The sequence below is a fragment of the Dipodomys ordii genome, unplaced genomic scaffold (genome assembly GCF_000151885.1).
Source record: "Dipodomys ordii isolate 6190 unplaced genomic scaffold, Dord_2.0 Scaffold98, whole genome shotgun sequence".
In the NCBI taxonomy this organism is placed as follows: domain Eukaryota; kingdom Metazoa; phylum Chordata; class Mammalia; order Rodentia; family Heteromyidae; genus Dipodomys; species Dipodomys ordii.
This window is the reverse complement of record NW_012267314.1, coordinates 3,328,599-3,344,460: the sequence shown is the minus strand read 5'-3', so window position 1 is coordinate 3,344,460 and position 15,862 is coordinate 3,328,599. Positions and strand designations below refer to the sequence as shown.

At 42.0% G+C, this 15,862-nt stretch overlaps 1 protein-coding gene across 1 annotated transcript in view; it reads right to left on the bottom strand.

Annotated features, from left to right (window-relative positions):
* The window catches only part of Syne1 (spectrin repeat containing, nuclear envelope 1), a 388,103-nt gene that overhangs the window by 219,836 nt on the left and 152,405 nt on the right, over positions 1 to 15,862 (bottom strand). The window contains exons 38-47 of the mRNA XM_013026970.1: positions 13,681 to 13,834; positions 12,460 to 13,088; positions 10,118 to 10,297; positions 8,940 to 9,090; positions 8,336 to 8,494; positions 6,076 to 6,258; positions 4,394 to 4,495; positions 2,469 to 2,672; positions 1,082 to 1,289; positions 190 to 302 (exon numbers count right to left, since the gene is read on the bottom strand). Coding sequence (XP_012882424.1) covers positions 190 to 302; positions 1,082 to 1,289; positions 2,469 to 2,672; positions 4,394 to 4,495; positions 6,076 to 6,258; positions 8,336 to 8,494; positions 8,940 to 9,090; positions 10,118 to 10,297; positions 12,460 to 13,088; positions 13,681 to 13,834 — 2,083 coding nt within the window. The remainder of the gene's footprint in view (positions 1 to 189; positions 303 to 1,081; positions 1,290 to 2,468; positions 2,673 to 4,393; positions 4,496 to 6,075; positions 6,259 to 8,335; positions 8,495 to 8,939; positions 9,091 to 10,117; positions 10,298 to 12,459; positions 13,089 to 13,680; positions 13,835 to 15,862) is intronic.

Sequence of the window (15,862 nt, the reverse complement as noted above, 5' to 3'; positions counted from 1 at the left end):
GGTTGTCTTCTATTCTGAATTGTTTTCTCAGTGACATTTCCCAATACCTGTCTCTGTCTGACTCAATAACCCAATTATATTAGAGAAGGAGAAGGGCAGATTGACACAAGAAGATTTGGAAACAAGCTGGTGTAGGTCCGATGGAAGGCATGTGAGAGTGTCGGGGGATGATGGGCTGGGTTTCCGTACCTGAAGATCACAGAGCTTGGCTTCTAGAACTTTGCTGTCACCAGTTCTGTCAGACGACTCCTTGGCTGCTACTTTTGCCTTCAAAAACCACTCCTGGAATTCCTGCATAGAATCTTTCAAAAGTAACAACAATGAAGAATAAGAGTAGTAATGAATAAGAATAATGTCAAACTAAATGACTTTGAGAATCACTTAATTCTCCCCAGCACATCACACCATGCACTGATGAAATATGGAATGAAAGTGATGGTGTAGGAAACAAGACAGGCGGATCTACACCAATGTTCCCGGCAGATTGGGGAGACTGTAAGAGAAGAGACCGTGAATTGTTTTGTATTCCTGGAAGTCCTGCTTTCCCATCCCGTGTTCTTCATTTGGTTCAGATCATCTGATTGTAAAGGGAGACACTCTAGCATAGAAGGCATTATTATGGCGTGGAGAAGAACCGTTTCTCCTTTATACCACGGGACTCAGAGAACTGCTCTGCATCCCTATCAGACTTCAGGCAGCAGAGACCCAGGATAGGCAACTTCCTAGAATATGGAGCTAGCACTGCTTACAGCCACCTCAAGCACCCAAGTTTACGGTGGTATTTCAGCCTACGGAAACTTCCATAGGATTTGGGCAGTGACTGCTGGAGCCAGCTGAAAAATCCTGATGAAATTCAGAAACATCAAAACGCTACCTTCTAATTCACCCGGAGACAAGGGAAGAATTCTTCTGCTGAGGGAAAGGGTCTCCAGCCCCACACTTCTACCATTCCAATGCCAAAGCACTAGTGAGTTTAAAACGCTGTCTTTCAGAGGCAGGTCCTCCAGCCTTGGCTGGCGGTTTCTAGGCAGCCTTTGGTTCAGACTCCTCTCCCGAGCAGTTAAGGTCTGTGGGAACTCACCATTGAAGTGTTTCTCCAGGGCGTCCTGCAGGCTGGCCTGGGTTTTGGAGCACAGCTGACTCACAGCTTCCTGTTTCTTTACCATTCCCGTCATCGCCTGTCCCAGGCTCTCCAACTCCACTGAGTGATACTTGCGGCACAAGTTATTAAGACTTTCTTGCGTGGAGCTGATGTGGCTTTGCTGACCTTGAAGCTCTTTCTGTATGTCCTACAGGATAAAAGTATACTGTGAAGGACCTTCTTCACAGTCAGAAGAAATACTTCATTATAGCACAACAGTGTTCTGTAAAAATCGGGATCTGATGATACTGAAATCCATGCAGTAGGATCTACCTACAGATGGGACTGTTATTGTTTTTGGAATATTTGATCTGTTTTGAAACTTTAATACATTTTCTCAGTCTGCCTTGGCTGTTGGGAAGTAGCTAGGATGTGGGCTGCAGTCTAGGGATTTGAGCAGATTGAATAAGTCTTTGTGGATGTTAGGATCTTGTATTATAGTCCCTTGATAAGAAACTATCACAGTTCATATTTTGCAATGGGCCACTTAGGTTTTATTTCCAGGTCACAGGCCACACTAACAGTATCCATACTTAATTTTAAAAAGTATGTATCTTTAGTCTTAAGTATGGTAAAAGACGATGTCAAAAAAAAAAAAAAGAACCCAGCAAGGTGTCCATGGCTCAAGCTTATACTCCTAGCTGCTCAGGAGGCTGAGATCTGAGGATCTCAGTTCAAAGCCAGCCTAGTCAGGAAAGTACATAAGACTCTTTTCTCCAATTAACCACCAGAAAACTGGAAGTAGAACTGTGGCTCAAGTGATTGAGCACTAGCCTTGAGCTGAAGAGCTGAGGGACAGTGCCAGGCCCAGAGTTCAAGTCCCATGACCAACCAAAAAAAAAAAAAGAACCAATTCAACAAACTTCCTTAACCATTGACAAGAAATGTCATGTCCTAATACGGACAGATGGCATGGAAGTGGAATACTTTTTCAGCTTTTTAATAAATATACATATATATATATATATATATATATATATTCTCTAGATGCAAATATCCTCTCATAAAAATGATTAAATGATGAAAAACATTTGGAGGTGGGTTTCACACATAGTCTTTGTAAGCAGAGTGTTTAGAAGAGAGAGGGAGGGGAAAAGCAAGTTCAGGGTCAGCTTGGAAATACAGAATAAATTCAATGCCAGCCTGAACTATAGCACAACTCTTTGTCAGGAAGCCATGTATCAACATGGTGAACCAGTTGACCTGAGTGCCAACATGTTACACTGTGAGTCAGCGAAAGCAGAGGTGATAGCTTTACTATAGTACCTGCAAAGCAGAAGAACCAACGACTGTCCACTGGAGTCCCTTAAAGCTAGTTTTTACCTACCTTGACTTTCTTCAGCCCCTCGCAAGTCTCGGTTTGGGCATAGCTCATCAACAATTCCTCCACTTTTGCCAGCCACGTGGTGAGGTCTTTGATGAACTTCTCCACCTTCGTACTCTGCACAACAAAATCCTTCAAGGTCCCTTTGGCTTCCTCAGTTGCCTCTTTAGCGTGCTCTAGCTTCTGCCGTAAGTCTGCTTCTATAAACTGAAGAGAACATCTCGTGAAAATCTGGAAGACCGCACGCTCATTCAGCAGGAATTCTGTTTATGGGCATCTCTGTGAAGAGCACACACACTTCACCATGGAAACAGCCCCAGTGGGCACACGCCTTTTTCCAGGCAGGGAAATGAGGGAGTACAAGTCGCCAAACCTATCTAGTAACGGGACAAGGCAAGGAAGGATGGTAGCTAATCCCAGTTCTGAATCATGGGACAGGAGTAGAGCCAGGAATCTGTTTTTCACATTTCTGCTTTTGCCAGCTTTGGTCTGTGGGTACTGGTTGAGATTCTCCTTGTAGTCTTGCTGAAGTTCCCCAGAAACTCCTGACCCTTTGCTTTGTCCTTCCTCAGACTGCAACACATTTGCCTCTGGTTCTGAGGCCTCTCTGTCATGACTCACTGCTAAGCAATCACCCCAAACTAACTGTGAGACACAGGAGACCCTAACATCAATTCTCCTTTGGAAATACAGGTAAGCCAGCCGTCCTGCTTGCTTATCCGGGGAAAAGCTAGATGCTGGTGTCTGCCAATACAGGGGACAAGTATCTTTCTCCTGCTCCCTAAGTCCTGACCATGTAATCCTTCTGCAGTGATCTGGAATCTACCCAGGCATCCACACTTCTTGATATTGATAGAAGGGGGGATGGGGAGGGAGGGAAAGAGGGGGGAGAGAGAGATAGAGAAAGAGAGAGAGAGGGAGGGAGGGAGGGAGGGAAGAAAGGAGAGAGAGAGGAGGGAAGGAGAGAGGGAGAGAGATGGTTGTTTCTAAAATTCTGTCTCAACCTTCACTCTGCAATAGTCTGAACTTTTGCCCAACAATACCCACAGTAGAGGTGACAGATACAAATAGTCTTTTACAGTTTGGTTCTTGCTTTTGGTGGAACCTCTAACAACCTTGCACATATCTTAGAGAACAGTGGAGGCATGGCTGATCACCTCGCTCATTAGTCAGGTCAGTGCAAAAGATCAGTGACAAGGTAGAGGGAAAGAAGACAAAAGAGGAAAGCCACAGGAGCAACAAAATAATAGGAGTTTAAGATACAGCAGAACCCTCTGTCAGAAGGCTGTGGGGCCGATAGTCAAGAGCCCTACTGAACTTCATGCTTAGAGGACAGAGGCACTGACTTTTCCCAGTTTTCTGAGTAGCCCTGGCCTGTCTGTTTCTGTCTCACAGTTCCTAGAAATATGTGCCATCAAAGGGCCATGGAGAGGGTTTGTAGGGGTTATCCCTCTGTCCAGCTATTGAGTGAATTATTGGGAAAGCACCAATGAGACATCTGTTCATCACATAACATAAGTTATGTCTAGACATAAAATGGTCCATGAGCTCAAGTCACCTGATGATGCTCCCAAAATGTAGTAAGGGGAAAAGAATTACTCTTATTATGTTGGAAATGAATCCAGATATATAGATATAGATATAGACAGATAGATAGATCGAGAGAGAGAGAGAGAGAGAAAGAGAGAGACTCATAAGGATTTCTACTTTAGCCCCCCAGGTATTTAAAGGCCCACAAGTGTCTGAAATGATGATGATGATGATGATGATGATGATGATGATGATGATGATGATGATGATGAAGGTGTGCACAGATATAAGTACACATACATATAATACACACATATATACACTATATACATAGATATACACAATACACACACACATATATACTATATATGATAGCACAAAATTGACTGCCCACTTACTTGCAGCTCTGTTGGTGTCTCTGGATTTTTAGTTAATTCTTTGAGATCATTAACTTTGGAATGCAGTTCCTCCAGTTTCAAGACTTTGTTTTTGACTTCACACTACCAAGATAGAAGACAAAGTAGCCACACAGAATGCATTAAAGACACGGGCAAGTTCCATCTAGCGTTTCATGATTTCCAGAGTTAACAGGAAACCAAGGTTGAGCCAGCGGGAGGGGGAAAAATATCTGTTTCACTTTCTGTGAACTGTTTTTATTCATGAGAGCGGAAAATGTTACAATTAAGGCTCATTTGGAATGGAGAAGGGGTACGTGGAACTTTCTTCCACTCTTTTATTAGGCGGGGGGAACCCTCTTGGAAAATATGAAAACCAACTAAAATCCTTGAGTCGGCAGGAATTTCTAATAGGCTGTCATTTATTCATTAGTGGAACTTTTTCCATTTCCACGGCAACAGAAACAGTTGCAGAAGGGTTTCAAACAACATATATCCGCAATGCTTAATCACAGTACTTGGTATGTGATAAAAAGAAACATATCAAATGCAAATCTGCAGAATAGTGAGGCAGAAATCCAATTCATTGAAACACTGAACTCTCATATTTTACCTTTTGTTCCTCCCTTCCCCCCCCCGCCCCGAAAACACCAACACACCAAAGAAGAAAGATCAGCAGAAGGACCGTTATTGAGTAAAGATGCTTATAAGCTTGGTTATTTGTTTGGAGCTACAAAAAAATAGCTAATAAATGTTCTCTTTCATTTTAAAAGAAGGGCATTTTGGTGCCTTGGAAACACAAGCTGCCCGACACTTTCTTCTTAGAGAAAGTAATTTGCTTTTGCAGAAAGATGTGGCGTGGCCCTTCTGCAGAAGTCAGCTGAGCGATCATGGGCTCACACCCCAGGGTCTGCACTCACCCTTGCTCTGCATCGGGATGGGCTCTGCTGGGCACTAACTGGGTTAGCTACCATGTCACTGTCAATAACCAAAAAAGCGCATCTCTGTAGGCCTGACCCTGGGCGGATTGAATGAGCTCTGAGGCTCCCGGGCTCCCCGGGGTGCTGAGGGCAGCAACAAGAAGCTGGCTTGCCAACTGCGTCTTCTACCCAGACAACAGGCCATAGCATTTGCACGACTTCACTGCCTAGGGGGCTGGAAGACACAGGCAGCTCGCAGTTCTCTCCAACTGCTGACTGCGATATGTACATAACAGCTATCAGTGACCAGGGTCTTAGAGGAGAGTGCTGTGTGAGTCTCAATGAAGAATGATAGATTCCAAATATTCCTTAACTCTGCTTTTAATATCATTTCTCGTGTATTCATTTACAATTTCATTTTTTTGGCAATCCTCTTCCTCTGCCTCATCTTCCTCCTCCTCTTCTCTCTTCTTCTACCAGTTCTGGAGTGTGAACCCAGGGTTTTGCTACCACTTTGGTTATGTTCCCAGACCCTTTGGTTTACCTTTCATATAGGGTCTTGCATTTCTGCCTGGTGTAGCCTCTCTCTGTGATCCGCCTATTTCCAAGCATCTTAGATTATAGGCATGTGGCCTGGCTTGCATTTTGGATTGGTCTTGCTAATTTCTTGCCTGGTCTGGCCTCAACTTGTGATCCTCCTAGCTCTACCTAGTTAGGATTAATGGTACTTCAGTTAGGATTAATGGATGAATGGTACTTCATTACCTCAAATTCTTTAAGGAATTCTTCGACTTTAAGGCTGTCATTCAGGTTGCTCATGCTTTCGGCTAGTTGTGGAAGAGAGTTACTGGACCATCCATCGATTTCTTCTTTACTTGCAAGTACATCATTCCAGATGGACAGACTTATTCTCAGCCGGTCCATATTATCCTCAATTTTCTCTGACACCTAGGATCGAAAGCAGAAGTGTCACTAAGAGCAGGTGGCTTTACAATTCTCAAAAAACCTGCTGAGGTTTTTCCATCTAGAAAATTACTTTCTGACTGACAAGATTTGTAGAAACTATCGCAAGCTAACTAGCATGCCTGATTCATCACATAAACGCTGACCCCAATACAGAGATGGTTTCCATTACTGGGAGAGTTGTTTGAATCATTGGTCTATTATTTTCATTGTGAATTGAGGTACTAATGGCAGCACAATCACTATAGACTCCACAAAATATAACTCAATATAAAGTTGAATTGTACAAGACTAAGGTCCATGCCTAGGCATTAGGTAGTTACATTTTCTAAGTAGCACAATGAGCACTTTTATTTATATAGCAAGTGAGCTAGATTTGAGCATATTTGTAACACAAGAATATACACAGGAGAGCAACCAACTTTTACATATTTCAAGTACTGTTATTTTAACTCTTCCTCTAATAAGCATCTTAGAAGAGGGTATACAAAGTTTTTTGAAGTTCCCAAATTTATATTTGCACAAATATCAATGTGAAAATTAGGAAATTTAGCTTACTATAGCTTACTAAGTAAAGGAATTCATTATTGGTTAAACTTTGGAACCTAGATATTGATAATGAAGGTAGCAGAATCACTGGATATTTTAGCTCAAGGGTAAGGTTTAAAAATATGCACATGCACACACACACACACACACACACACACACACACACACACACACACACATTAGAAATAGATACATTAAGTTCCAGGAAGATCAAGGGAAGCATTATGTGGCCATATAAAGGGGAAGTGATAGAGCAAGAACCAACACCCTGAGCTGGGCCTTGATGGTTCGTTCACACCTGTACGCATAACTACTAGGGAAGATGAAAGCTGGTGGATCAAGTTTCAAAGCCAGACTTGGAAGAAAAGTACAAGAGCTACCATCTTCAAAACAAGTAGCAAGAGGCTAGGTGGAGAGCATGGCTCAAGTGGTACAGCACCAACTGAGCAAGCAGTCAAGCTGAGCAAGCATAAGGCTTTGAAGTCAAACCTCAGTGTTCTCTTCCCCACTCAAGAACTAAAGCCCAAAGATATATATTAAAAGTTCAGTGTTGGGGCTGGGAAGGTGGCTCAGTGGTAGAGCACTTGCCTTGCATGCATGAGGCCCTGAGTTCTATTTCTCAGCACCACATTAGCAGAAAAAAAAAGCCGGAAGTGGCGCTGTAGCTCAACTTGTAGAGTGTTCGCCTTGAGCTGAAGAGCTGAGGGACAGCTCCCAGGCCCAGAGTTCAGGCCCCACGACCGGATCCCCCCCAAAAAATAAATAAAATAAATAAAAGTTCAGTGTTTTCTATGCAGAATTATAGCCTTAGTTCTTTAAATTCTTGTTATATGTGAGGTTTAGTATTCTGAGTTTTATATGTGAGGTTTAGTATTCCAGAGTTTTGAGAAGAAAAAAAGTCAAATGTAATCTGTTTCAACTGAAACTACTAAGTGAAATCCCAAAAATCTGTCCATAAGCTTAATCAAAATAATGTAGCTGGAAGTGGCACTGGGGCTCAAGCAGTAGAGCACTCGCCTTGAGCTGAAGAGCTGAGGGACAGTGCCCAGACCCAGAGTTCAAGACCCACTACCAACCCCTCCCCCCAAAAAAACAATAATGTAGCCAGGTGCTGCTGGTTCATGCCTATAATCCCAGCTACTCAGGAAGCAGAGATCTGAGTATCATGGTTCAAAGCCAGGTCAGGCAGGAAAGTTCATGAGACTCTTATCTCCAATTAACCACCAAAAATCCAGAAGTAGAGCTGTGGCTCAAGTGATAGAGTCCTATCTTTGCATAAAATAGCTCAGGGACAGCACACAGGCCCTGAGTTCAAGGCCTGACCCCTAAATAATACAAATAATTCTTGCACTATTTCTAAACTTATATGAATATTATTTTTCTTCAGAATATCATTTTGTACTTAGCGTTGACAGTTCAAAATGGAATTCACATCCCTGGAGAGTCCTTAGCCCAGATGCTTGATTGACAGCTGAGCTACTGAATGTGCACAGGTGCCCGGGGGTGCTCTTACATCCAGCCACCTGTCCACCGTGCTCTCCGTGTCTGCTTTTACCACTGTCGCATCACTACTGTGGAGTCTCTTCAGCTCTGATAACAGGTGTCTGCCCTTGCTGGTAAAACTGTCCAGCTCTTTCTGTTTACAGTTCATCTCATTCTTGGCAATTTCATGCTGTGAACATAAATATTTCCTTTATTAATAAAATCATCAGTGAGTAGAGTTTCAAGCCAAAGGGGTGACATGGATCAAGATGCATTATACTCATAAACTGATATGCTGAAACTTCTTTGTACACCTATTTAAAGATAATATGAAGTAATACTAAATAGCACCATTTACCTCTGAGAAAGTTAATCCATGGTTGACCTTATGCAGAAATTAATGATGCTAATTAACTATATGTGTGTATGTGTATCTGTACGTCAATCTATATGAAAGATATCATTTTCTTGAATAACAGGAATACGATGGTAGCAGTAATTCTATTTTTAAAAAGCTGAACTATTAGCAAAGATAGCCCATATCTAAATGTATGACAAGAAAAATTATACAGAGAAGTACTCTATAAGTAAAACATGCACACTAATCGATACACATAAAGACATTGCAAATTTACCTTAGAAAAAGCCCACTGAAGGTCTTCCTGATCTTTTACAACAGTTCTGGCTACAATGATGCTGTTGGCATTCTCTAGGACTTTAGTTACTGCTGACTTCAAGTTCTGGTATTCCCTCATTAAGTCAATAAGTGCACAGCACTGGCTCTGGCTGTAAGGATTAAAGACAAGAGCAGTTAGTGTAAGAACAAGTTCCACACAGTTGGACTTGGTACATGACTATTCATAGACCGATGTTGAAACCAAGAGGAAAAACCACACTTGTCCCTGCTGAGGTAAAAAGAATGCATCTGTTTCATGCTACTTAATTCTAAGGTCCAAAACATTTCCCAGCAAAATCATGTTTACATGAGTCACCCAAATATTTTTCTTTATAAAGTGTTATTTTGCCATGCTATTTAATTACTTCAAAGTAGCATAAATAGAGGCAAGCAAAGAAGCAACCACAAGACAAAACCAAAACAAAGGAAATAAGACAGAGTTCAGTAATTAATATATGTGTGTGTGAGAGCAATGTAATGAATTCCAATGCAATATAATGAATTTTTTGTTATTATGAATCCCTTGTAAATGATCAAAGTAAGTAGGCCTTGTGTCTGTTTTTAGGCAAGCAATTCTATACATACATTTGTTTCCCTACAGAAACCATATTGTGTGTATACTAAGATTTAGGTGAAATGATACTGTTGACTTCATTACTTATAGTAAAAGAAAAGACAGCAATAATATAAAGGCAAGAAATCAACCAACAATTGAATAAGCTCTAGTGTATACTGAACAACAGCAAAGAAATCACAAACTAGAAAGTGTTTCATAAAATGGTTTGATAAAGTTTGTGTAACATGGTTGAATTTTACAGGCCAACATTAATGGTCAATATTGTAAAGCATCTCAATTTGGTCTCAAAGGCACTTTATGTACATGACATGAAGTGTTTTGAATTACATGTTTTAAATGCATATAAATATTCCAATATTTCTCTATTAAAGAGAAAATTTTCTCCATCAGATTGTTTCTGTAACCTTGTGAAAAGTAATTTATTAGGCATGAGTAAAGTTAATTTTGAATGTTCTCTGTTCATGGTAAAAGCTATTCAACTCTTGATTGTCTTAATCCAAAAGTAAAAGGCACAAAAATTAGTAACAAGTCTTCCAACCAACCCGGATATTGCAGCTTACTTTTCTTGAATGAGTTTTTTGGTGTCATCCCAGGTGACTTCTAAGCGGTTGATCTCCTTATCAACTTCAGGAGCAAAAGTTACATCTTTCTGGGCAATTTGCTTAGCTTTGTCTTTTAACCAGCTCAGCTCATGTTCATGAGAATTCAGTTCATCTTCCAGTTGATTAAATAATCTCAATCTGTAAATGAAAAGGTGATTTGAGTGTAAATATCCTAAAGGAATTAACCTATCATTTCCTTTCTGTAAACATATGAGTCTAGAAACAAACATCTGGACAATGAGAAAAACATAAAAATTGATTTGAACCAGGTGCTTGGTGGCTCACACTTGTAATCCTAGCTACTCAAGAGGCCGAGATCCGAGGATCACAGTTTGAAGACAGCCCAGGAAGAAAAGTCTCTGTGAAACATTTATCTCTAATTAACCATTCAAAAACCTGAAGTGGAGCTGTGGCTCAAGTGAAAGCACTAGCCCTGACCAAAAGAGCTCAAGAACAGCACCTAAGCCCTGAGTTTAAGACCAACAACTGGGGCTGGGAGTTGGCTCAGTGGTAGAGGGCTTGCCTTGCATGCACAAGGCCCTGGGTTCGATTCCTCAGTACCACATAAGCAGAAAAAAAGCTGGAAATGGGGCTGTGGCTCAAGTGGTAGGGTGCTAGCCTTGAGCTGAAGAGCTGAGGGACAGTGCCCAGGCCCAGAGTTCAGCTCCCACAACCAACAAAAAAAAAACAACACCTACAACCTCAAATAAAATTATAACAATTGATTCAAGGTAATTTTAAAAACTTGACTCAGACTACCTCTCAGTACACATTGAAACACTGAAAGTCACAGTCACTATTCACTCTCAACCTTCTACAAAGCCTGCCTTCTTTTTTCCTTTGCTTCAAGACTTTCAAGAGGAAGGCTAATGCTATAGGCTAAGTACATGAGTTCTTATAACATGATCATTCATAAGGAACATTTCTGAGTTATGAATCCATCCCATGCAAATAATTACCTTTCACAATTAGGATTGTTTCCTCCAAAATTGCAATACCTTTATTAAGCTTTATGGAAAGCATCTACTTTTAAAACTTAAGTTTCTTAAATTTATATTTTATTGGAGTGGGTACTATAAGAAAATGATCTGGCCTTTTGTCCCTAATATAAAAATGTTTGAACAGCTATTAAAAGTGGCCACAGAGAGGCAGCCACTGGCTAGCTCTTAGCTTTCTGGCATGGTTTTCGAGCAAAGGGACTACATATGTGTTATCCCCATTTAACTCCCCTAAGGAAGTGGCCCTGGGCAGGTCAGGTCTAGGCGTGATCCCTTCCTCACAACAACAGAGGCAATTTGCCCACAGGCACTCAATGAAGCCTCAGCATGGGTGAGATTTAATAAACCCACCGATTCATTGCAAGATTGGCCCAGCTTCTTGCTGTGTGCCCTTGGTGTGTTCAGTATTGGGAATAGTGACAAGGCCCAGACTTGATTTTGTTGTCTAGCAGCTTCAGCCTGTGCTGAGCCACCCGAGGCGGGGCCGTGGTTTTAGTCCTACCACCCTACAACATCAGTGATGCTCCTGACCTCCTCCAGCACAAGGAACCATCTTTCCTTTCCAAATCACCTCTGTAGTCAATTCCTTCTTAGAATGGATGGAGAGAGGTGGGGGTAACCTCAGGGTCTTGGTCTAGAGCCAAGGGCAGACACCATGGTCACCTCATTAGTGCTTTGGCTCACATCCTACTCTGATTAAAAAGGGACAAGTGGTAATGGTGTTGGCAGGGACAAAACGACTCTTATAATGAACACCTTTGTATGATTGCATTGTATGACTCCTTCTCTGTCCCCAGAGCCCCAGAGTGGCCCTGAAAAGATGAAAAAGGATGAAACTCTACTCTGAAGGGAAAAAAAAGATTGAAAGGGAGGCGACAGTTTTAGGAAAGAGTCACCTTGCTAAGCTCCTTTCCACCACAGAGAACTTTCTCACCCCATTTCTGTCCTCTGATGACACCATCTACTATCAGCCAATGTGCTTGATCCTTTCCAAGGGAGGATTCTGTAATATTTTTATCAGCAGAACTTGGGTCTTTGCCTGCATTTTGCTAGAGAATTTGTCTATTGGTAAGACATTGCTTACTGGGAAATAAGACCTAGATGCTTTTATGTAGATAGAACCAGAGGTACACAAAGCCATCCTGAGAAAAACCTGCTTAAAGGAGTGACATATATGTATATGTGTATATCTATATCTATCTATCTATCTATCTATATATATATATGAAGTAACTATACATGGTGCTATTCAAGCTTTGCTTAATCTCAGAGCAAAGGAAAATCCACCCCATTTTGTGATACCTCTGTTGCAGGGCTGGACGGGTGGGTTCCTTTAATCGCTCCTTGTCTGTCCTTTCCTCGATGTCTTCAATGCTCTTCAGCAACTCTTCTTTCTGGTCTTGAAATGCTTTTTTCAATACAGCCAGGGCATCCGCCTCACTCTGCTTGGTCCCCAAGAGGTTCTGGATCCTCTCTACTTCCAAGCAGAGCTGATCGGCCGTGGCTCTGCAGGAAGTCCTCTGCTCTGGGCTCCCACTCTTTAGATGGTATTGAGCTTTGGCAAGGACGCCATCAAGGCTGATGGCAGTGGATTCCAGTGTCTTGACGTCTTGGATAGCATCATTTAGGTCCTTTTTCAATAAGTCCGACTGCTTCTTGTTCATGCTGCTGGTGGCTTCCACTGTTTGTCTTAGCCGGTGGAGAACTCTGGACAGTGAATTATGGCTCTGAAGGAATTCAGCCAACTGGGCCAGGGCATGCTGCCGCCTCTCCACCACCTGGCTGGCTTCCTGGAAGAGCTGGAAGCAGTCTTCTGCCTTTCCCCGGAGGAGGTGGAGATCCTCCGCTCGCCCCAGGGACCCCAGCTTCTGCACGTGGCCCTGCAGACAGTGAAGCTCTCCCTTTTTGTTCTGGATTTCTGCCACATGGTCCTGAAAGAGAAGACAGTTACTGCTGCCTTTTAATGACACAGAGGGACCCTGGGCTGTTGGATGTCAAGGTGCGTGCTGAAACTGCTTTGCTGAATCGCAACACCTAGATGCAACTACCTAAAGATCATTTAAAGTAATTTTTAAGAGGACTCTATGTGTAATCTACAAATAATGAAAACGAGCCCTTGGGATTTGTATTAATTCACAGGATTGGGTCAAAATCAACTTGAAAAGCTTAAAATGGGCATTCTTATCATTTAACATCAGAAATAATTTCCTTTATTATGAGGAAATAAGTTTCTTATGGTGGTTAACTAACTACTTTACCCGGAGGGTTTTGGATGTTGTTTTAAAAGCAACATCTCCCTATGTATCCCAGACAGAGCACAGACCGACCTCAAACTGACAATCATCCTGTTTAAACCTCCCAAGTGGTGGGATTACAGGCATGCACTACCATACCCAGTTCTCTGAGTAGCTGCTTCACTGATCTGCATAACGATTGGCTGGACCCATATGTTCAATGATTAACCCACTTTCAAATACATACAATATTAAACCACAGCTCAGTTCGTACCGGGACACACTTTACCTTATGCCGAGTGTGAGCCACCTGATGGTCCATTAAGCTGATCTCAGAAGTAGTCTGCAGTTCACTGAGAAACATCTTAATCCAGACGGAGAAGGAGAGCAGCAGTTCATCAAACTGCTGGTGCTCGGCAACCAGGGACTGAAGAAAGCTAATCCTACAGGAGAAGATGAAAAGGTTCAAACATCCCATGAATGGAAAGAAAGGGCCAGCGATCTATGAGGAGAATAAAGTTTACCCCAGGGCAAAAGCGATGTTGCCACAGGTAAACAGGCCCCACTGCTGGATGTTTCCAAACTCTGACATGCTGCTTTCCCATGCACTCCACAGTTCTGGGGGTCAGTCTTTTCCCCCCGGTACCCCCTCACCCTGCCTGACCCATGTCTGTCTTACCTGTGTCTCACTCTCATATGCATTTCCTGTCCCTCCTTACCCTCTTCTCCGACTACCCCCACCCCAGTGCACACCCGCAAATCCTCTCATCCATCACCCAGGCCTCCAACCCCCACCAAAGCTGCTTGCCTCCCGCTAACTTTACCTCACTACCATCCACCCTTGATATGGTAGGGCAATATGGTTTCTTGGGACCAGAGGATTCTGTCATGGGTCAACATCTTGGCAGTTTCCTGTCGCATGTAGGAAGGCAAAACTCCCAATCGTCTTCCTGCCAGGGACCCCGCATGGTGGGCTCCTCTAGTGTCATCTGCCACAGCTCTATCCCCTCTCCTCCCCCTCCCACTTCTGTCTCACAGCTGTTGCCTCTTTTGCTGCCTCTGTCTATACATCCTGTCATGGTGTAGGCTCTGCTTCTTATGCAGCATCCAGGGCTTAATTGGGTCCCGTCTCCCCAGGGAGGCCTGATTAAACACAAAGTCTGAAGTTGCCTTCACCTGTGGCTCCTGCCTTGGTGACTTATTTTCTTGTTTTCATACTATGGTAATCATACATAAGTCTCATTCATTCATGGTATGTAATAGTACATAAATCTTACCCAATTGTTGTTCATATAGTTACCTCTGCCCCTTCTAAGCCCACCTGACCCTCCACAAGAGCAAGGATTGTATCTGCTTTGCTAACTACTGTAACCCCAGGAGACTGATAAAGAATTGACTAAGAATCAGTCAATGGTTGTATAGCACATAGTGGAGATGATGTATAATAGATGACTAAAGATCCTAGAATTATGTTAAAAATAACCTAAATCAGACACTAACATTCATTACAATGGTCTGTGTCCAGAGCTTCACTTTTTAAACTGACACTAACCGTATATGCATGAATTTTATTTTGAACACCTTTACATATTTGTGCTATATTAATGTCCTTGACTTTACCTCTGAGAGAGAGAGAGAAACAGGGTAGAGTGTGTTCTGTTTAAGCAAAATTCCTCATCTTTCAAGAGCTAGTATCTAACTTTTGAATAGTATTTCCCCGAATCACTCAAATTGTGTGTGTGTGTGTGTGTGTGTGTGTGTGTGTGTGTATCGTGTTCCTAAAACACTGTGATTGTTTCTCTCATTGCCCTACAAGGATATGTAAAATACTTGATGTCAGGACTTGCTTATTTTCATGGCTCTTGTATTTCTGTTGTGGCTGGCACTGAGTGAGTTCCCAAATATAGTTACTAATTGATTACACAGAAAAATGAATAAACAATGGAGGAATGCAAGCTCCACAGTAGAGAGCAATTCCCCGCACACAGAGAGAGCTCCACTATTTCAGAAACTCAATAAATATTTGCTGGATGAACAGACTTTTAAAATCACCAGAGAAGTTCAATGCTTACCCAGCATCATATTGTTAATTAGTGCCAATTTGAACAGACAATTTGTTCCGGTTTTAGTTAGGAAGATTGAGATGTTAATCATTAGTCATCTAGTTAATTAAAATTTAATCTATTTTTTTGCCTGCATATAATATAAAAACAATTTTCTGCCTTCTCTAAAGATCTACATTGGATGGAGTAGAATAGCAGATGGATATAAAATGCCTCTGATGGAAAAACACAACCTGTGACATTTGAAGACCATTTTCTCTCATGGACAACAAGTAATTTAAAAAATACTTTAGCAAGCCTACTCTCTTCAATATTATTGGACTTGATGGTAAAACTAAAATTTAGAGTTAAAGTTTACCACAATGATCATCTTGAAGGACCCTGATTCAACACGTGACCATTTTCTTC